The 23,710-nt window shown below is 41.7% G+C and overlaps 1 protein-coding gene across 1 annotated transcript in view; it reads left to right on the top strand.

Moving 5' to 3' along the window:
• The window catches only part of clstn2a (calsyntenin 2a), a 543,177-nt gene that overhangs the window by 465,004 nt on the left and 54,463 nt on the right, over positions 1-23,710 (top strand). The window contains exon 11 of the mRNA XM_043702948.1: positions 7,483-7,645. Coding sequence (XP_043558883.1) covers positions 7,483-7,645 — 163 coding nt within the window. The remainder of the gene's footprint in view (positions 1-7,482; positions 7,646-23,710) is intronic.

Genomic DNA, 23,710 nt, shown 5'->3' with positions numbered 1-23,710 from the left:
AAGAGCAGGTCAGCACAACCAAACGATCCTCCAACATCCAATCACGATCCAGCGATGATCTCCACTAGCTCTGATGACTCGCAACTCGACCCCTGTCCTGATAAGAACAGACACTTGATCTTAGCCAAAAGGCCGAGAAAGTACACGTCCGTTGCTTCAAACCCGCAGCACTCCAGCAAAATCTTCTTCACAAACACCGTCCGATCGACCTGTGTGTGCTCCTCCACCTTCTTCACAGTCACCCTGACTGTGTTGCAAATGCCCTGGCCAGGGCTGCGAGCGGCTGCCGAGGCCATAGCTCAGAGGTTGGCTGGTACCTGAATTGGCGTTAGGCCGAAGCCAGCATAAAGATCCACTAAGAGCAGGTCAGCACAACCAAACGATCCTCCAACGTCCAATTAGGATCCAGCGATGGTCTCCAGCAGCTCCGACGACTCGTAGCACGATCCCCGCGGTTTCTCCTCCACCAGCACACGTCCGCTGCGTTGAACCGACAGCTCTCGAGCAGAATTTCTTCCTCTGGTCCTCAGGAACTACACATATTCCGAGCCAAAAGGCCGAGAAGCGAGAGTGCCTTTTTTTCAACACAAACGCACAAAAGCACTTTGTGCCCATCTGGAGGATGGGACTTTTTGATCTCAACGTCGAGAATCTCTTTACTGCCGACCTCAACCTATTTTCTCAACTTGCTCACAGTCCATGTTGTTCAGTCACTGGGAAAATTCCACCCATGATGTGTTAAGAAATCACGTCCATTTGGATTATTGGGTGCTTCTTTCTCCCCTGCTTCTGTAGTTTATCCGTTAGCTCAGGAACATGTTACCTGGGGTGCTGTGCTCAATATTTATGTTTGTAAATGATCCTCCTCTTGTGTCCTGACATTTAGTGGAAGGTTTGTAAGTAACCTTGGAGGATTATGATGTTTAAGATTCAGTGACTGAGCTTGTTGATTAGAGGATATTGGTGTGTGGTTATTTTTTGCCTTCACTTTTAGGATATTCATGAGAGCATGTGCATTCTCAATAATGATATGAAATTGTAGGAATTTATCCTGATTATTTTGTGTGCTTGCTAAGCTGTTTCACAATTTAAATTTTGTGACTGCTCTTTGGTGTCAGCACTATGCTTCAATTATCCCCTGTAAGAATTTGACTTATTTCACAGGCAAAAGGTCTTTGTGTCCCTATTATTTTCACTAAAATGATTGGTCATTCAGAAATGAATGGCTTGCTATGTGTTTTTCTCTATTTCATTTTTCTTTGGCATTTGTCTTACCTTCTGGTTTTAGACAGATTTGCTAAATGTTTTATTAATTCTTTTGCCCTCAAGGAAGGCCTATACCTTGCATTGCCAGACCATCTGGAACAGTAGGTCTGTTTAGGGCTGTTTCAAAATCTAAAGTACTTTTGTAGGCACAGAAACAATCAATCAGGACACCACAGGTGTAAGTGCCGCACAACAAGCCTATCATGTAGATTTTAGCCAGTATATTGATTAAAGGCTGCAAGACAACATTTTGCTGTCACTTAATTTATACTGTCCCTGTCTGATTTTTGGTAGGATCAAGTAACCATGGAGTTTGGATTGTACTTGTATTGGTCCATTGACAGGAAAGATTTAAACTTGACTGGGTTGAGAAAGTAGAGTTACATTTTGTTGTTGGGAAACAGTCAACTAAGAGTGGCCCATCCCTGTGCTGTGCAGACATGACCTGGTTTATTTGCCAGGGCATCATCTCAGCAAGGTCCTTAAGTTTAAGGTGCTTTTTAAAGGAAAATGTTAAAAATCACACAACATCAGGTTATAGTCCAACAGATTTATTTGGAAGCACTAGCTTTCGAAGCGCTGGTTTCTTCAACCGCCTGATGAGGAAGCATAGCTTCAAACGCTAGAGCTTCCAGATACGTCTGTGATTGTGTGATTTTTAGCTTTGTCCACCCCAGTCCAACACGGCTCCTGCAAATCATTTTTAAAGGAATTCTTGCATAGCCTCTATCAGAGGATAACTCTGAAGTCAAACAACACCAGATTATAATCCAACAGGTTTATTTGAAATCACAAGCTCTTGGAACGCTGCTCTTTCGTCAGGTCACCAGGTACATGGGTTATTGATTGCCAAGGGGTGAAACATCAATTGGGGGTATGCAGGAATGTAAAGTTGACTTTAAAATCAGATCTGCCATGATCTTATTGAATGGGGGAGCAGGCACGGAGGGCCAAATGGCCAACTCTCATTCCTTGTTCATTGTAATCCCTTACTTCAGGAAGTCTTGTTTGATATAAACAAGCTTCACAGGTACAAGAATATCAAGACTTAAGTATGGTCATTTCATACATCATGGGTCTGCAATATTATGAGAGCTTGCTTCTGGCAAAAAATTCAAAATCTTGTACCACTTAAATTTTGGCTTTGGATGTAACAACTTCATTTGGTGATTTTCTTTACTGCTGAAGATGATGATTGACAATCTCAGAACATTTTCAGATGTTGATAACATGGTTTGAGAATAGATTATTCTGTTCTCACAGCAAAGATTGTTCTGGTCTAAAATAGCCGTATGTCTGAAGAGGTCATCTTTCAATTGTCCAAACACTCAGGAGTCAGCTAGATGTACTCATGCAGTCACATACTGATCAGTAGTCCTCCTCTCCCTTGAGCTCTGATGTTAAACAAATACCATTCATAAGTAACATTGATATGAGCTCAGTATGTGTTTTCAAAGTCTGCAAAAATTCTGCTATCTGGGTTTCTGCTTCCCAGTGGAACCTAGATTACAAAAGCTTGTAGCATTCTTATCTCAGCACAGATAGTAGGATTGCAGCTCTAGTATGTTCAGGTTTGTTTTGAACTAATTCTGTTGCTGTTTCACGGTTTTACTACTGACAGAAAAAAAATTCAATTCTGTCTCCTTCAATACCACAGCATTGGGAGTGAAAAGCACACAGCCATTAGTCGCACCCAGGAATTCAAAGTTGCTGACTGTTTTCATTTTACTTTCTTGCTGTTTCTTCTAGAAACTGGATCTCTTTCTACTGTGAAAATCCATGCATTTTCTGTTGCACTTTTCCTGACACCATGTTTCAAGTGATTTTTGCTTAAGGGCTCCAACAGACAGCAAACAAGGGCACTCAAAGCAGAGATGGAGTGACACGACTATGGCAAGCCAACAAGTTCATTAAGTACAGTTGTGTTTGTTCTGATACTGTCTGTCGACCCCATCTCCTAGCTTACATAGAAATGAGTTGAGCCAAACTTAATTTATAGTCATAATGCAATTTGTTTTCCAAATGATTTAATTAAACTTATTTTCCCACAGCTGGTGAATAAATTACATGGCGTGCAAAGTGCATTCTCACAAGCTTTCTCTGCATCTGTATTTAATGGTTTGGTATGATTTTTATCCTACTCCATCTTGTCAGTAGAGCAAACAATGTGTCAAAATGTTTTCCATGTGGTGTTCTGGTTATTACATTATTAAAGGTATGTTATTTGAATTTGCCTTTGACAAGAGTTTTTTTTGTTTCAACAGTGGAAGAAAGGAGTGAGTGGTTCTTAGAAAGGCACAGGTTGTGCAATATCAAATTAAAGACCTATTGTACAACTACACCATCTTATTGTATGACAGAAATGATATTTACATTTTAGAAAATAGCCCTTGCTCCTCCAATATAATATGTGCACCAGAACATTTGGATTACAAAGTTCAAGATTATTTCTTAATCTATGATAAATTGACTGATTTTAGTCAGGCTGGAACTGCCTATATTTTCAATGGCTTTATTACTGTTTTTGGTTTATGGAGAGTTTGAATTAGCTAGTCTGTCTCGTTTTGAAAGACCATCATATGACTCAGGAGCAGAAGTAGGCCATTTAGCCCATCAGCTCACCTCAAATCTTCACCTTCTTATTGTTCAGTCTTGAACCTGCCAGTTATCCAGGAACATCTTTTCCAACAAAGTTTTTGACTGCCATTGAATGAGATCATGGCCGATCTGATAATCCTTAACTACATACTGTGATCTTTTCCCTGTAACCCTCAATTCCCATACTGATTAAAAATCTCTGCCTTGACTATCCTTACTGTGGCAAACACAACAACCCTCTGAGAAAAAGAATTCCACAGATTCACTGCAAGCAATAAATGCTAATGGTAGCTCTGATGAAGAGTCATCTAGACTGGAAATGTTAGCTTGCTCTCTCTCCATGGATGCTGCCAGACCTGTTGTGACCTCCAGCATTTGTTGTTTTCAGTACAGATTCCAGCATCTGCAGTAACCTGCTCCTCCGCAGGTTCACTACCATGTGAGTGGAGAAATTCCTCATCTCTGCCTTAAATGTATAGCTCCTTATTCTGAGATTATGCCCTCTAATCCCAGACTGTCCCAGAAAAGGAAACAATTTGCCACATCTCCCTTGTCAAGTACTCTAAGAATCTTGTATATTTCAATAAGGTCACTTCTCATTATTCAATATTCCACTGGGCTACCCCATAATCCTTAATACTAAATTCTTGCATGTGTTCATTGGACCAGATTGGGCTGAGTAGTTGAATCTATTCTCTGGGTCCCATCCGCTTGGCTACTGTCTCATATCATTTATGAAGAATGAGACTACAGATTTACAGCACAAGTCTTTTGGTGGGGGAGGGGAGTATGTTTTTAAAAGATAAATAGAGGGATAACTGGATGAATGAACACAAAGTAATGTTGATGATGTTACGATGAGCCTAACAGGAGATCCAGAAAGCTCCCTACAAGGATGCTTTCGAGCAAGTATCATACCTGGAGATGATGCCATTGATATGAGTTGTACTGTCCTTGCTTGTGTTGCCTTTTGTTCTGCAGATATTTTTAATCAACCTGTTTAGAAATGTTACGACACACCTCTGGAGCATGTGGGGCTCGAAGCCTTTTGATCTGAATATTGTCCCGAGTCAAATCTTCCCCTGCCTACTGTTCAGAATGAAACTGTGAGTCATCTGGCAGCATCTTTTCCAATGAAGTCCATGACTGCCAGTCCTGGCAATGCTGGAAGTTGGCCCTTCTAAGTCATTTTGTCTCAAATTTTCTGCACCTGAAGAGTCATTTGTAGAATAAAGCCTCCAGAGAAAGCTCAAAGTATTTAATGTTTTAGTGTCTTGCTGGTTACAAAATAAAACAGCACTGTTATTTTCTTAAATAGTTTTGCCAATAAAGGAAGAAACTGCAGCCAATAAACCCAATCATTAACAACTTTTTTTTTTAGATTAGATTAGATTAGATTACTTACAGTGTGGAAACAGGCCCTTCGGCCCAACAAGTCCACACCGACACGCCGAAGCGTAACCCACCCATACCCCTACATTTACCCCTTTACCTAACACTATGGGCAATTTAGCAAGGCCAATTCACCTGACTTGCACATCTTTGGACTGTGGGAGGAAACCGGAGCCCCCGGAGGAAACCCACGGAGACACGGGGAGAACGTGCAAACTCCACACAGTCAGTCGCCTGAGTCGGGAATTGAACCCGGGTCTCTGGCGCTGCGAGGCAGCAGTGCTAACCACTTAATCATGCTCTGACTACACTGCAATTAAAATAGCCTTTCAAGGCTTTACAACAGTATCAGTAAAATAGTATGAAAAGTATCTCGAGCAATGAAATACATGGGGAGCAATGCAGAGTTTTACATGTAAAATTATTCACAAAGCATCTTAAAAAACAAATCAATGTGTAACTGGATGAAGGCATGAAATAATGAAAATATTCAGTCAGTCAGACAGCAGCTGAAGACATAGAAACAGATAGGCGTAATGGGTCAAGGCACTGCCCTTTGCCCAACACTGTAAAAATTTAGATGAACTGGTGTTACGGCAAGTACAGCGGTAGTGGAAGGCAGTACAGGTTAATGGATGAAAGATATGATACTGCAAAGACAAAGGGAGTAGCTTTGGAACAAATAAAGAATCAATGTCACTGGCTGACTCTCTAAAGGCCATAACAGTGAGTTTGTGCACAGCTGAAAATCAGCCCCTTCTCAGTTCATTTAGAGGGCAGTTTCACATAGATTGCAGCGGCAATAAAAATGTTTATCTTCCGTAAAGTGAATTATATTCCGCCTTTGCAAGTCCAGCAACATGCTGAACTGTCGATGACTATCAAAAAGGTTCCTGGTCCCATTTTTGGTCCTGCTCTGTCCATTTAAGTTAACCGCTTGCTGACTACTTGGCCTGACTACCTGCTTCCCTAAAGTACTTTTCAGACTCAACTTCTGTTTATTGCTGATTGTGAGCTGTCAGTTTCCTTTGTCCATTAATATCTGTGCAACTTGAGATTGTAAAAATCCATTCTTCAGGACACACAGAAGAGACATTCCCATGAGAAGTATCAGTTGACGATTATTTGCATTAATGAGCATGATGAATTTAAATATTCTGTTTGACAAATTAGAAGGAAAGTCTCGAGACATCTCTGGATTTGATAGGGGTCTATGGAATGTCGCAACACAATCAGTCTCAGTTTTCTTATGCAAATTTGACCAATTAGAAACTGTTCTCTGCAATGGCTCAGAAATGTCCATGATCTTAAGTAAATGAAGACTATAATAATTTTTTTTCGATTTGTTACTATCATAATCACCATTTTTAATATTCATATTCAAAGCAAATTTGCATTGCTGCTGATTACTCATAATGCGTTGCGTTTATGCAAGGGACTGTATTAAACTAAAATCTAACAATGTCATGAAATACAAGGATAATGTGCACCCTGAAGAAGGTAGATTTTTTATTTGCGGGAATACCCCAGGATTGAAGAATGAAGTAATTACCTTAAATTATATTCTACCCATGTGCAGCAAAGAATCAGTTGCTTTGTTTTAAAATAAATTACTGAGAACGGTAATTTACATACTTATTTTTCGTTGACAGAATGAATAAAAATGGATTTTCAGAGCTCAATTCTGACCCCTTGAATAATGATAAAATTCTGCTTACTCCATCTGCTTTAAGCAGACCCATTTGTTTTATGGTCCCCATCTCTTGCAAATATGGCTTTCAGATTAAAAACCAATTCTAAAATAGCAAGTGCATTCATGCTATGGAGGGCAAATGAATTCATCTTTAAATAGAGCTGGCAATTCTTTCAAATATGATTATAATTTAAATTACCACTGTCTTATTGGACTTTTATCATGGTAATCAAATTTCAGTCTATCTACAGGCATTTACCAAGCACAAGCAAGAATGTGCACACTATTAAATTTTTTCAATTCTGTCATAGCAATAACACATATTGTCTGTTATCCTGTCTTAATGTAATTTATTTTACAGGGATGGCCGTAAAACACTAAAATGAAGGACATTGTTGAATGAGCTTTAACATAAAATCAAAGTAAAAGGATAATTAAATGTTTTCTGCAATTTGGGATATTCTAAGAAAAATTGGTCGAAGGTGCTTGTGCTCCTCAGAATGAAATATAGCTAGTGTCTTTCTCCACTTCAGATCTGCGACAAGGAATGGCATTATTATGTCATTAATGTTGAGTTTCCTGTGGTGACGTTGTACGTGGATGGAGTCACTTACGACCCATACCTAGTGACGGATGATTGGCCAATCCACCCATCACACATTGACATGCAGCTCACTGTTGGAGCCTGTTGGCAAGGTAAGATTTTCAATTAGTGGGGAAGATGGGTAAAATTTGGGTTGAATTTTGATTATATTCCAAGTTAGCAAGAATTGAATATTGTCACAGGGTTTGTACCAAGCTTAAATCACAGATGTGGTATCAGAAGACTGCCTTATACAATGGTTAAGGTTATTCCTTTAGAAATGTCCTGGTTACATAGACTTATAGAGTAATACAAGTCCTTTCTATAGTCCAACTCTTCATTTGTGAGATTGACACTAAATCTATATGGATCAGAAATGGCTGGGTGAAACAAAGTGGAGTATATCAAGCTGTTGATCAAGTTTCCACTAATGGTATTAAATATATATATAGCTTCAGTAATGTGTGTATATGACTATGACAATTAATTATTTTGAGTTCTCTCATTTTTTTTCAATGGAATCTGAGTGTCTCTGGCAAGATCATCATTTGTTGCCCATAACTCATTGGTGTTGTATTTACCAATTTTATATAGATGTTTATCATTTGTTTTTAAATTCCTTTTTATTTAGTGTATAAATTTGGGATCACAAAGTGATCCATCTTCTATGTAGTGCATTAGATGATCAAGAAAAACCATTTATGTTTACCCCACTAAGGCCTTGTCTAAAATACTATGTTTTATGAATCATTAATACATTTTGGAGGATTGTTACATGTTTCTACTCTGCCTGATTTGTAGAGTATTGTTGAATAGATGATCTACTAAACCAAATGCAAAGCAAACCCCAGACCATAGTAATATTATGATTCTCATTATTATGTTTATTAAAATTATCATGTTAGATTTTACAAGTTGTAGAATTGGCATGTTTTGGATCAGATTGGTTGACGATTTATTAAATGTGCAAAAACTTTGTGTTTTCTTATTTACACTTCAATTACTTGGTTGAATGAAAAATTTAAATGAGGCAATGTGTTGCTATAGTAGCAGCAGTTAATTAGCATTGGTAATTATTTCTAATAGCTGTTGTGCTTTCAAGCACCTCAGCAGGCCCGGGTGTCCCTGGAGAGGGAGCACACAGCATCTACCAACACCCTCCACGCTTTCAGAGAGAGGTGGGCACCATGGGGTGTGGAGTGTTTTATTTCCCCCTTTGATTCTACCTTGATTTAGTCCCTGCCTTCCCCTCCACTTTTTTTGATCACTCAGCATTGCCCTTTGAGAAAGGCATTGCTTGTCACTGGCCACTCAGGTGTTTCCTTTCTTTCTGGTGGTGGAATATAAATAAAGGATTCTGCACTTATTGTTCTTCACTGTGGCGTACACCTGCACACACACGAAGAAAGAAAGAAAAAATAAAGACACCTCTGTTAACAGAAACCTGCAAGATTCCCTCCACTGTGGAAACAGGCCCTTAAGCTCAACAAGTCCATGCCGGACCTCCAAAGAGTAACCCACCCCTGACTCATGCACCTAACACTTTGGGCAATTCACCTGACATGTACATCTTTTGGAATGTGGGAGGAAACCGTAGCACCCGGAGAAAACCCGCACAGACACAGGGAGAATGTGCAAACGCCATGCAGACAGTTGCCCAAGGCAGGCGTCAAACCCAGGTTCCTTGCACTATGAGGCAGCAGTGCTAACCACTGAGTCACCATACCGTCATTGTTGTGTAACATTGTGCCAATTTATAGCTGTAGGTTTAGAGGCTGATATCACAGAATTGCTACATTTACCCCACATTGTATAATGAGATGATGAAATATAGTACAAGAGATTGGGTGCTAGAACACAATAAGAGGGTTCAGTTTGATTGCTGAGGTTACTGCAAATTGCCCACATATCGGATAAGTACACTCTGGCTCATATCAAGCAAAGACTTACCATTGGGCCTGAAGTGCCAAATGAAAATAATATCTGTGGCAAAAACCACAATACAGCACTGTGGCAGGAGAAAATGAAATAAAATATTGTAGAATAAAAAGCCATTAAAGCATATTTACGTCCAAGTAAGTTGAACAATAACAGTTAAAAATTCTTGCAAAGGCTCCAAAATGTCTTGTAGGCAGAATGGCTCAGTGGTTAGCACAGCTGTCTTATAGCACCAGGGACTCAAGTTCAATCCCAGTCTTGGACAACTAGCTGTGAGGAGCTTGCACATTCTCCCCATGTCTGTGCAGGTTTCCTCCAGGTTCAACTGTTTTCTTTCATAGTCCAGAGATGTGTTGGTTTAGGTGGATTAGCCATGCTAAATTGCCCACAGTGTCCAGGGATGTGCAAGCTCGGTGGGTTATCCATGGGAAATGTGGGGTTATAGGGTATGAGTGTGGGTCTGGATTGGATGCTCTTTGGAGGGTTTGTGTGGACTTGATGGGCAGAGTGGCCTGCTTCCAGGCTGGAGGGATTCTATGATGATGCTAAGTCGGTCCATTCAATTTTCCTAAATAGTCTTCCATACCTTTGAAGAGTGTAAAGTCACTCGTGGAAATAATTGTCCATGTGCTTTGGCATTTCAGTGGATGCCTAGAACCTCCAACAGTTATCCTCTGTATTCTCAGATTCAGGAGGCTTAAAATTAAAAATCTGTAAGGGTTCTTATTCAGACAGCTCCTCATGCAAAGTCTATGTCTGTTTTCCTTTGGCATGAGGACAAAACTGTACTTGGCTGTGATGAGCCTTCTCTACTTCAAATATTTAACGATTGACTGACAAACTAACTCTCCTGCTTGCACGTGAAGAATGATTTACCTGGGGAAGGAATAGAAGCCTTTGTGGAACTGTAACTCAATGAGAAAATAGAAAAAAGGGAGGTGTTGTTAAGACTTACCTTCTACACAAAAGACTAACATGTCTGCATCCAAAAAGACACAGTAGTGGATTGAATATAATTTAGGAAGGGTGTTAATTTTTTATCTCAAAAAGCTGGTAAGAAATCACAGTCTCACTAACTTGTTCACAGTAGCGTTTTGTACAGCACCATTGCAGTTGAATAAACAGAGCATGAAAGTGACAAACAAAAACAGAAATTGCTGGACAAACTCAGCAGGTGAGGCAGTATCTGTGGAGAGAAATCAGAGTTAACATTTCAGATCGAGTTCCGAAAAAGGGCCAAAGTGTTAACTCTGATTTCTCTCCACCGCTGCCTCCGGAGCTGCTGAGCTTTTTCCAGCAATTTCTGTCTTTCTTCTGATTTCCAGCATTCACAGTTTGTTTTTATTTAGAGTATAAAAGTGATTATGTAAGTATTCTCTACACACACACACACACACACCCCTGCTGCCTGTTTTTCTGGGATAATTATTGATTGGTTACTAATTTTAAAAATGTCTGACACAAGCAATAATATTGAATTCATAATCGGAACCAGTACAGTGAAGAGTCAATTAGGACTTTTCCAAATAATGAGACATCTGTTTTGTTGCTCTACTAATGTCACAAATCACAAACACTATTAAATGCTCTAAATTGAGAACTTTTCCATTAGATGTTAGAGCATTTATTAGAGGAAGCTGATCAACTGTAGGGTATGAATTCCATAACTGCCGAACTCACCAATTCAATCAGTTTTCTGTCTGCAGACATCTATTTGATTGCTATGGTCTGATAGTGGGAAATCACAGCATGGTAAAATTTCTTGCAAACAGCTATGGGTGAATGCAATGTATTTAGCAATTTAAGATCTGGTATTCTGTTTCAATTACCTAGACACATATCTGTTTCAAATAAATCTATTAAATCTATTAGTAATGTCAGCTAACATTTTACTTGCACAATAAAACCTCCAACAACCTCTAACTGACTCTGATCATGTTAAACATCTGGCACAGTAAACTTTATTTAAAAAGAGATTCTGCGATGCAAAATATTTAATAAAATATCAAGATAGAATTTGCAGTTTTATGAATATTTTTGAGTTCCTTACATATAGATGACAGATGTGCGCACACACACACACACAAGAAATGAGAGAGAGAAAATGTGCAGAGAGAGGAGAGAGAAACACAAAAGTTGAGGGATAGCAGGCACAAATCCACACACAAACATATGACTTATTAGATTTATGCAATGTGAACAAGCTGTTTCATGTCTTACTGCTATTATTTCAATAGATTCCTTCAGAGTGCTTCACAAGGGGATAGTGAACAGGGAAGAGTCTAGAAAATCAGTTCCTGATGGTCCACAAAAGGATTGGGAGATGCACTTGTAACCTGGAGTCAAAGAAATAGAAGGAGTGAGGTACAAGGCTGAGGAAGTGAACTTAGATACAGTGGAGTGATACGATACAAGGATTTGTCATGATTTCAAAATACTTCTGCACAAAATACATCATAATTGACTTTTGCTTAGTGTGCTAGGTGACATGATGTGGAGTTGCTGGTGTTGGACTGTGGTGGACAAAGTCAGAGGTCATACAGCACCAGATTATAGTCCAATAGGTTTATTTGAAATTACAAGCTTTCCGAGTACTGCTCCTTTATCAGGCAAAATGGAGGGAAGCGCACAGGCACAGAATATTTAGGAATAAATTACTGAGATGCTGGAATCTGTACTGAAAACAACAAATGCTGAGATCATAGTGGGTCAGATAGCATCCATGGAGAGAGAGCAGCTAACATTTCAAGTTTAGATGACTCTTCATCAGAGCTGCAGCAGTTGATTAAACAAAATGTAGGATCAAGTTACTGCAGATGCTGGAATCTGTACTGAAAACAATAAATGCTGGAGATCACAGCAGGTCAAATAGCAGCCACAGAGCTAACGTTTAAAATCTGGATGACTTTTCATCAGCTCTTTATAGAATTTATATGCAGAGAGATTTAGATTCTCTACAATGCCCTTCAGCCCAACAAGTCCATACCGCCCCTCTGAAGAGAAACCCACTCAAACCCCTACCCTATATTTACCCCTGACTAACACTATGGGCAATTTAGCATGGCCAGTTCACTTGACCTGCACATCTTTGGATTGTGGGAGGAAACCCACACAGACACAGGGAGAATGAGCAAACTCCACATGGACAGGTGGAAATTGAACTCAGGACCCTGGTGCTGTGAGGCGGCAGTGCTAACCATTGAGCCACCATGCCATCATTGCAAGGTAATTATAGGTAATTAAGAGTGTCAAAAGATAGTACAAATGATGTGAGTGGAGCATAGACAGGCTGAATAACAAGTCTTTGCAAGTGCTCAAAAGTGTCAGATGGTGAGAGTAAAGTATCAACAGTTGAATAAAAAGTGAAAGGATGAACTATGATTTGATTAATTAAGGCAGAGAGAATGAAAAATAGAAAATAAGATATTTCTAGAGACAAACCAAATGGCTGGAATAAAATGATACGTAGAAGAGTGGCATGACGAGGGTCTCACCAAAGTATCAAGCAATCCAAAACTGTACAAACTAATTGAGGTCGAGAGATCATAACAGTTATGGTGACGGTTTCAAAACAGCACAGTAATGAAGATTTTACAGACACAGAACCGTATGTTGGGGATACATGTATCGCATCATGAACGCAAGATCACGGTTGAGGCAGTCTTCATGGGTACGGAACTTGGCTATCAGCTTCTGCTGGTGAATTCTGCATTGCTTTGTATCTTGAAGGCCATCTTGGAGGATGCTTACCTGACTCGGATGCAATTGTTGCACAGTGTCCTTTTGTCCGTAGTCATAGCGTCTGCACGGCCTTGCTGATACACCAACGCTCGGAGCATCCTTGCCTGCAGCATGTGAGGTAGACAACATTGGTCAAGTCAATGAGTGCCTGCTGTGTACATGGTGAGTGGTGTTCCTATGAGTGATGGTAGTATCCATGTCAATGATCTGATAGAGGTTGCCATGGTTGGGTTGTATGGTGTTCTGGTCATTGTTTTCATGAAAGCTGGATGATTTGCAATGAGCAATGGTCTGTTTGAGGTTTGACGGTTGTTTGAAGGTGAGAAGTGGAGGCTTAGCGAAGACCCTGGTGAGATGCTCATCTCAATGATGACATTTTGAACGCTGCAAAGAACATGACATAGCTTCTCCACTCTGGGGGAGTATTGGATGATAAAGGGTACCTCAGTACCTCACTCTACTACAAGGCTACAGCCTTCAAGGAGAAATTGATAGTCAAGCGACATACCATGGGCTCAACCATGATCTTGGGTTCATGTCGCGGTACATGTAACCCCACCACACTGTTCTGTGTTTGTAAAAATTTACTGTTTTGTTTTGACACCATCACTTTGATAACTTATGGTCTCGCTATCTCAATTGGTTTGTACAGTTTTGGATTACTTGCTATTTTGGTCAGACCCTCATCATGTGACTCTTACACCTATCATGTTATTCCAGCCATTTAATTTGTCTGTAGCACCATCTTATTTTTTATTATTAATAATTATCTCTCTGCCTTAATTAATCACATCCTAACTCATCTCTTCAGTCAATTTGCTATTCAGCTATTGACACTTTACCACACTGTTTGACACGTTTGATCACCTGCAAGACTTGTTATTCAGCCTGTCTACTCCTGCTATTTGTATGATCCTTTGGCACTCTTAATTACCTAGAATTATCTTGCAATGATCCCTCTGGAATACAAAGGAGTAATGCTCTGAAAGCTTGTGATTTCAAATAAACCTGTTGAACTACAGAGGTAAATTATTGCAGATGCTGAAATCCACTGAAAACAACAAGTGCTGGAGATCACAGTGGGTCAGACAGCATTCATGGAGAGAGAGCAAGTTAACGTTTTGAGTGCAGATGACTCTTCATCAGAGCTGAAATGAAGTGTGGAGGGGACAGCAGTTATGGGTGTGTGTGTGTGGGGGGGGGGGGGGGAGGGGTGATGTGGAGGTAGTGGGTGTAGGTTGCTTTGGAGAAAAGATGTTGATAGATAGTTCAGATTCAGTGATCAGAATGTGCGAATAACAGGCTTGAAAGGACACAGTCCCCCTGGGTTGGGGGGAGGGGAGAGAGGACATGATAACAGAATGTAACAAGCTAAAAGAAAGTAAATAAGTGGTAGATTGTTCACAATTTGAAGGCATTGAACTCAATATTATGAAAAAGGGCTCATGCCCAAAACATCGATTCTCCTGCTCCTTGGATGCTGCCTGACCTGCTGCACTTTTCCAGCAACACATTTTCAGCTCTGATCTCCAGCATCTGCAGTCCTCACTTTCTCCAACTCAATATTATGTCCAGTAGGCTGTAAAGTACCTAGTCTGAAGATGAGATGTTGTTTCTTCAGCTTGTGCTGTGATTCACTGGAACACTGCAGCATGCCTAGCACAGACAAGCATGCATGCAAACAGGACGCTGTGTTAAAATGACCGACTGCAGGAAGGTCGGGATCTTACTTGCGCACAGACCAGATCCCACTGCTGTGAGTGATAGGAAGGGGCAAGGATGGAAGCACGGGTGATAGGTCGGATGCAGTTGAGGGCCCTGTCAATCTCAGTGGGTGGGAAACCACGGTTATGGAAGAAGCAAGCCATGGCAGCAGCGTTGTTTTGGAAGGTGGCATCATACAAACAGATACGATGTAGGCGAAGGAATTGGGAGCATGGGATGCAGTCCTTGCCCTTGTAGGGGTGTGACGAGCTGTGGTGAAGGTAGCTATGGGAGTCTATAGCTTTGTAGTGGACTGTAACCTGGTGTCATATGACTTCTGACTTTGTTGAGTGACAAAAATGCAGTTGCGAAAGAGAGAAATGTTAAATCTGTTTCTTTCTCCAAAGATGCTGCCAAACCTGCTGAGCTCCTCTAACAACTTCTAAGGTCTCCAATATCTGCGATAGTTTATTTGAAGGATCCAATACAGCTTGGCAAGAACAGATGAAATGGAGGTCTAGAGCTAATCAGGAGAATACTCCAAACACAGAATGATGGGATTGTATTATAGACCCCCTAATAGTCAGAGAGCAATTGAGAAACAAACTTGTAAGGAGATCTCAGCTATCTGTAAGAATAATAGGGTGGTTATGGTAGGGGATTTTAACTTTCCAAACATAGACTGGGACTGCCATAGTGTTAAGGGTTGAGATGCAGAGGAATTTGTTAAGTGTGTACAAGACAATTTTCTGATTCAGTATGTGGATGTACCTACTAGAGAAGGTGCAATACTTGACCTACTCTTGGAAAATAAGTCAGAGCAGGTGATTGAGGTGTCAGTGGGGGGGAACTTTGGGGCCAGCGACCATAATTCTATTAGATTTAAAATAGTGATGGAAAAGGATAGACCAGATCTAAAAGTTGAAGTTCTAAATTGGAGAAAGGCCAATTTTGATCGTATTCGGTGAGAACTTTCAAAAGCTGATTGGGGGCAGATGTTCACAGGTAAAGGGACGGCTCGAAAATGGGAAGCTTTCAGAAATGAGATAACGAGAATCCAGAGACAGTATATTCTTGTCAGGGTGAAAAGAAAGGCTGGTAGATATAGAGAATGCTGGATGACTAAAGAAATTGAGGGTTTGGTTAAGAAAAAGAAGGAAGCATATGTAAGGTATAGACAGGATAGATCGAGTGAATCCTCAGTAGAGTATAAAGGCAGTAGGAGTATACTTAAGAGGGAAATCAGGAGGGCAAAAAGGGGACATGAGATAGCTTTGGCAAATAGGGTTAGGGAGAATTCAAAGGGTTTTTACAAATACATTAGGGACAAAAGTGTAACTAGGGAGAGAATAGGGCCCCACAAAGATCAGCAAGGCAGCCTTTGTATGGAGCCCAGTAGATGGGGAAAATACGAAATGAGTATTTTGCATCAGTGTTTACTGTGGAAAAGGACATAGAAGATATAGAATGTAGGAAAACAGATGGTGACATCTTAAAAAATGTCCATATTACAGAGGAGGAAGTGCTGGATGTCTTGAAACATGTGAAAGTGGATAAATCCCCCCGACCTGATCAGGTGTACCGCAGAACTCTGTGGGAAGCTCGGGAAGTGATTGCTGGGCTTCTTACTGAGATATTTATATCATCGATAGTCGCAGGTGAGGTGCCGGAAGACTGGAGGTTGGCTAACATGGGGCCACTGTTTAAGAAAGCTGGTAAGGACAAGCCAGGGAACTACAGACCAGTGAACATGACATCGGTGGTGGGCAAGTTGTTGGAGGAGATCCTGAGGGTCAGGATGTACATGTATTTGGAAAGGCAAGGACCAATTAGGGATAGTCAGCATGGCTTTGTGCATGGGAAATCATGTCTCACAAACTTGATTGAGTTTTTTGAGGAAGTAACAAAGAGGATTAATGAGGGCAGAGAGGTAGATGTGATCTATATGGACTTCAGTAAGGTTTTCGACAAGGTTCCCCATGAGAGACTGGTGAGCAAGGTTCAATCTCATGGAATACAGGGAGAACTAGCCATTTGGATACAGAACTGGCTCAAAGGTCGAAGACAGAGGGTGGTGGTGCAGAGTTGTTTTTCAGACTGGAGGCCTTTGACCAGTGGAGTGCCACAAGGATCGGTGCTGGGTCCTCTACTTTTTATCATTTACATAAATGTTTTGGATGTGAGCGTAAGAGGTACAGTTAGTAATTTTGCAGATGACACCAAAATTGGAGGCGTAGTGGACAGCGAAGAGGGTTACCTCAGATTACAACAGGATCTTGATCAGATGGGCCAATGGACTGAGAAGTGGCAGATGGAATTTAATTCAGGTAAATGCGAGGTGCTGCATTTTGGGAGAGCAAATCATAGCAGGACTTATACACTTAATGGTAAGGTCCTAGGGAGTGTTGCTGAACAAAGAGACCTTGGAGTGCAGGTTCATAGCTCCTTGAAAGTGGAGTCGCAGGTTAATAGGATAGTGAAGAAGGCGTTTGGTATGCTTTCTTTTATTGGTCAGAGTATTGAGGACAGGAGTTGTGAGGTCATGTTGCAGCTCTGCAGGACAATGGTTAGACCACTGTTGGAATATTGCGTGCAATTCTGGTCTCCTTCCTATAGGAAAGATGTTGTGAAACATGAAAGGGTTCAGAAAAGATTTACAAGGATGTTGCCACGGTTGGAGGACTGAGCTATAGGGAGAGGCTGAAGAGGCTGAGGCTGTTTTCCCTGAAGCGTGGAAGGTTGAGGGGTGACCTTATAAAGGTTTACAAAATCATGAGGGGCATGAATAAGATAAATAGACAAAGTCTTTTCCCTGGGGTCGGGGAATCCAGAACTAGAGGTCATCGGTTTAGGGTGAGAGGAGAAAGATATAAAAGAGACATAAGGGGCAACTTTTTCACACAGAGGATGGTACGTGTATGGAATGAGCTTCCAGAGGAAGTGGTGGAGGCTAGTACAATTGCAATATTTAAAAGGCATATGGATGAGTATATGAATAGGAAGGGTTTGAAGGGATAAGGCCAGGTGTTGGCAGGTGGAACTAGATTGGGTTGGGATATCTGGTCAGCATGGACAGGGTGGACCCAAGGGTCTGTTATATGACTCTATAACTGGGGGTTGCAAAGGATGAAAAAGGGGACAGTATTTGGGAAATCAGTTCTACAGTTCATGAAGATCTAAAGAACACGGGGAACTTTGCAGTGGAAGTCAGAAGTACTTAGTTGCTGATCTAGATGTGGGAAAAGATAACATTGCTTATAATGACGCTAAAATGAAGGAAATTTGACCCAAAATTCAGCAATTGCTTAGGAGCTTATCATGGTGAACAGGTAGTGTTGGGAATTTTTCGTGGATTTGTGAATGATTGCCATGAGTTATGTGAGATGTTGTTACTGAATTGGAGAACAGAATGGTTGAAGCTCCTGTCCACAGCATAGCTAATTACAGGCAAGAGGATATATCATGCTGGGGGAGAGATAGTCCGAAAGGAATGGGGAAATCATAGCACGGTGAAAATAAATCATCGATGGGAGACAGTGCAAGGAGAATGGATTACTTGACAGTATGAAAATGGCAAGGAAGTTATGAGGACAGGCGAAACAATAAACTTTTGAAACAAGTCACCAGAATATCAGTAGTAACTAAATTGCTGTCAACTGGACTGGACAGAAAGAATAGAGACAGGATTGACTGAAAATTGGTACTCAGTGAACATCTAGGTTTCCTTCGGTCTGTGTACCTGGATCATTTCCAGGAGGAGAGGGTGATTGGCAGTCTGTTCGACCAACCTGTTGGCTTTTTTAGTGACTGAGCAGAAACCAGATTGAACTTTGCAGTCAGCTTTTGGCAGCACCACAGAGGCCACAAACATGACGGGGGAACTGACGGTGGTTTTGCAGCAGCTGGCTGAGGGCTAGGATACCATCTTGCCATCCAGCTGTGGAAATGCTGTCTGTCTCATCGAACTGTGGCCATCGAGTGCCCTTGCACCTCTTTGGCCTGGCAACTGTGGTCACTTTAATGCAAGGAGTCTCAAAGTTTCCTTCAGAGGGCACCCCCATTGTGAGATATCTGGGCTCCTTCTGTCCTCCTTCCACTTTCTCCTCCGTCAGCAGCTTCCTTCTGAGACAGTGACATCGCTGATGTACCTATGATTTATGGCCTCCTACCAGCCCTGGTGATCTACCTACTGTATTCATTTGATTTATATGTTTGTGCTCTCTGGCACTAATAGGTCATCGCTACAAAAATTGCACCTCTGACTCTGATATAATCTGGGATTGTAATCCAGAAATTTAGCAGATTTCAGAGTTCTAACCCCAAAACAAAACTCCAGCGCTAAGTCTCTACATGTTACTTTTCTGTCCATTCTATCACTGGTGGATCATTAACCTTTAATAGGTTAAAGATCCCCAAGTTCCTTCAAACATCTCCATGGACAGTCTGAACCATCTATTACTCATCCACAGCTCCTAGGATGGCAGTAGCATTTCTATTTGGATTCTTAATCCATATCTATTACCAACATCCTAACTATCACAACCATCTTGCTAATCGTAGTGAGTGGTCTGTTAGGCACATTAAAACTGCTCCTTTTGATGTGTTTTTGAGGCTCCTATAGATGTAAATGTGAAGTCAACCCCTTTGCTATGGTGGGCAGCTGAATCTTCTGCACTGGGGTGCATCTATAAACGTACCAGTGCAATATAGAGGTCAATATTCTTCTTCAAGAGCGACTCAACTACCCTGATGCCATGTTCAGCTTTCCTGTTCAGTTGTGGGTACTTCAGCAAGCTTGTGACATTTTCAAAACCAGAATGGGCTTCAATTGGCTGAAGCACTCATTTGTGAACTCTGTGACCCTTATCTAAAAAGACCAAATCTAGAATACCATGCATTTCAATTATCCATTGCCAAACTGATAGTTTCAGCCATAGCTGCTGCATGCAACTTCTAACTTCTTTTCATGGGGAGAAATAATCAATGACATCAAAATAAGTCCTTCCATTAAAGCAAATAGATTTGGGCCCATGGTCTGGTGGGGAAGGTCATGGGTATCAATGGCTTTTGTTACTCTCGGCTGTGGATGGCTCAGGTCTCTCAAGCTGTGATGAGAACCTCAAAGTTCTTGAAATTATCAGGACATGACACAACTGACTGAGCTCTGGCACTGAACTTGTTGATTCGCAAGTGTGCCTGGCACTTCCTTCTGTCATCTTCCTGAAGTAAAGCTAAAATAACCAATCATTCAACATGAAGTAATCTCTTGCAAGCCCATGTAACCAAGAAAGCCTCCCTCTCAATCACAGTATATTATGTTTGTGTATCTGTTAGCATTTGTGATGCATAGAACATCAGCTTGTGACAATTATCTGGTTGCGGACTGGAGTCAAGGCTCAGTGCAGTCTGGGGTCAAGGCCCAGTGCGGTCTGGAGTCAAGGCCCAGTGTGGACTGCAGTCAAGGCCCAGTGCGGTCTTGAGTTATGGCCCAGTGCGGACTGGAGTCAGGGCCCAGTGCGAACTGGAGTCAAGGCCCAGTGCGAAATGGTGTCAAGGCCCAGTGTGGACTGGAGTCAAGGCCCAGTGCGAAATGGTGTCAAGGCCCAGTACGGACTGGAGTCAAGGCCCAGTGCAATCTGGAGTCAAGGCCCATTGCGGACTGGAGTCGAGGCCCAGTGCGGTCTGGAGTCAGGGCCCAGTGCGGTCTGGAGTCAAGGCCCAGTGCGGTCTGGAGTCATGGCCCAGCGCTGTCTGGAGTCAAGGCCCAGTGCACTATGTCTGTAGCGGATGTATTGATTGCAATGATAGTGAGAAAGGATGGATTTGTGTAGATTAGCTAAGACATGAATGATGTTATCATGTCCTTGATCTTTTCTTGTGAATTCCAGTACCATTTTACATCTTCTTGAGGTATTGTCTCACAATTTCTGTAGTAGCTGCCAAGTGAGGCAAACAATTTCACCGATGGTTTTACCATCCCTAAGAATCTTTGGAGATCCTGGACTGACCTTGAAGTGGAGAACTCTGCAATGGTTTTAGTTTCCCATGGATCCACATCTATATCTTCTGTCCCAAGAACCAAAATATATTACTTGGAGAATTCTCGCTTACTGTTAAGAGTAAGTCATTCTGCTTGTAAGCACTTTAAGTCTACGAGTACTCTTTGAACATGCTCTTGAACTATTCCCCGTATATAAATATGGTAAGCATCCATGATTGCATGATCAGTGGCACTGATAGGAACCCACTACTTGCTTCCAGTTTTGTGAGACCCTACTTTTGGGTAACTTAGTTAACTCATGTCAACCATAGACATAGGGTGGAATTTCTCCCAACTTACCACAGTAAGGTTAACACCATTAAAATAGTGCTGTTAGGCTGGAGTGCAGTAACTATGCCTGAGCTGTACTCAGTTGACATACTGAGAAGGGAAATTATGCCCCTTCTTGCAAATTGCTTGTCAGCTTGCCTCACTAATGGATGCAGAACCTTCCTGTTTTAACATTTTTCTTCAGTGTAATGTTGTGTTCAGTATTCAACTGAGAAATTGTTTACTCTGAGATAACTATTCCTGTGTTCTCAGTGGCCCATCCCTGAATTTAAGGAAGTTTGCCACCCTCCCCCATACCACAACACCTAAATTAATGACAGAAGTCACAAATAAGACAAAAAGAAGTAAAAGCTCCTCACGGTTAAACTAGCGACTCTTGGGTATGGGGTACCCTGGAAAACCAGGCCACATAGGTCCACTAGGAGAAAGTGAGGACTGCAGATGCTGGAGATCAGAGCTGAAAAATGTGTTGCTGGAAAAGCGCAGCAGGTCAGGCAGCATCCAAGGAGCAGGAGAATCGACGTTTCGGGCATAAGCCCTTCTTCAGGAATGTGGTAAGCATCCATGATTGCACGATCAGTGGCACCGGTAGGAACCTGCTGAAGAAGGGCTTATGCCCGAAACGTCGATTCTCCTGCTCCTTGGATGCTGCCTGACCTGCTGCGCTTTTCCAGCAACACATTTTTCAGCACACAGGTCACGCCAAGATAAGACTTCCACTACAGGTCTAGACCGCCGTGCCAGGAGGAGACTTTCATGTGGGCTGGTGGGATACCTGAAAGCATCAAAGAAGACCTCCATGCCAGGTTACAGACAGGTCTCCAGTCTGAGACCTCCATGCCAGGTTACAGACAGGTCTCCAGTCTGAGACCTCCATGTCAGGTTACAGACAGGTCTCCAGTCTGAGGCCACCCCTCCTGGAAAACACTGCCTCACCCATGCGCCTCTTACCCCCACCCCCTCCTCCCCCCGTCCTCCAGGTGTGAGGCCTACACCACCTAAATCGGTTTATTCCCAATAATCGCCACTCTGCTGCTCTGTGCTACTTTAGTAGAGGGCTTTCCTACCTTTATTTCTAAAATGGAGGATTCCAACCCTTCATAGGTAAAATGGAGCGTGCACGACTTTTCATGGCTTCACTTTATGAATCCTGCCATTTGCAGCTTTAAATTCACATTTTAATTATAATTTTTATTGAATGATTCCCACTCATCCAGTTTAAGTAAACGATACTCCCTAAATGATCCTGCTCTCCTGAAACATCTCTGTCTTTTTGAGCAGCCTGAATAAAGTCACTCAAACATTCTGCACTTTTTAGAGCAGGTCTGCTTAGGCTTTTAGTTATTGGTTTCATGATCTCCCTGGTTCTGTAACCTCACTTTTCTTATAGCCCTTCATTTCCCTTTCTGTTGCCATGCTTCATGATGCCAGATCACTCTGTGGGCGATGTTCAATCTGAACTATAAGTAGTTTTTTAACTACTTACTTTCCAGCCTGGATTACTGAGCCATTTCATAACTTCTCCTCATCCATCAGGAATTTCAAGCTTTACTCACAGAGACCCTGACGCCTGTCCCCTTACTAGTGAAGAAGGGCCTGTGCCCGAAACGTCGAATCTCCTGTTCCCTGGATGCTGCCTGACCTGCTGTGCTGTTCCAGCAATAAAGTTTCAACTTTGATCTCCAGCATCTGCCGACCTCACTTTCTCCCCTTACTAGTGAACTCTGACTCGGGACCACTAAATCCTGTACCGTGATGCAATTGAAATATGCTTTGGGCTGACTAATTCTCCTTTTCCAGAGAGTCACTAATTCTGCTGTTGCAGAGCATCTGTTAGTAGATCTGAAATGCCTTTACCAGGCACACTAGAGTATTTTTTCCTTGTTGAGGATTGCTGCAGGTGTTTTGTCTGTAAAATTCATAAATGTTCAGCTCTCAGGCTGTGTGAATATGAGCCACTGGCAGCACAGTTTGAAGATCTCTCACTGTTGCTCAACTTGTATTGTCAAACCAAGTCTGCAGAGCTGCCTGTATAGACATACCAGCTCACTGCACTGTATCAGCTGCTGCTCATCTGAACGTTGCTGCCACTATCCTCTTCAAATGTAGGAAACTCCAGGGCCTGCTCAGTCAAGTGTGGTACAGGAAAACCACTCGGCAGTCTGACCAGAAGCTGATTTGTAGTTATTAAGCTGTAGTTTCTTGCATGTTAACAACAACTTGTAGGTTACATTGATATGATGTGTACTGTTCCGAGGTCTGTGAGGAATACCAGATTTTAGACACACCCATTCAAGATCCTAAGCTATTCTGTCCACAATATGCCATTTAACATGATAATGGCTGGTGCTTACAGCATTCCTCAGTATTAATACTTCCAAATTTGTTAACAACACTGTACAGCATAGAGCAAAAAAACTAATATGTGCTTTCTTAACTGCTAACAAAAGTCAAGTAGCTAAAT

The sequence above is a fragment of the Chiloscyllium plagiosum genome, chromosome 13 (genome assembly GCF_004010195.1).
Source record: "Chiloscyllium plagiosum isolate BGI_BamShark_2017 chromosome 13, ASM401019v2, whole genome shotgun sequence".
Taxonomy (NCBI): domain Eukaryota; kingdom Metazoa; phylum Chordata; class Chondrichthyes; order Orectolobiformes; family Hemiscylliidae; genus Chiloscyllium; species Chiloscyllium plagiosum.
The sequence above is the reverse complement of the archived record's forward strand: the minus strand, read 5'-3'. Positions and strand labels throughout refer to the sequence as shown.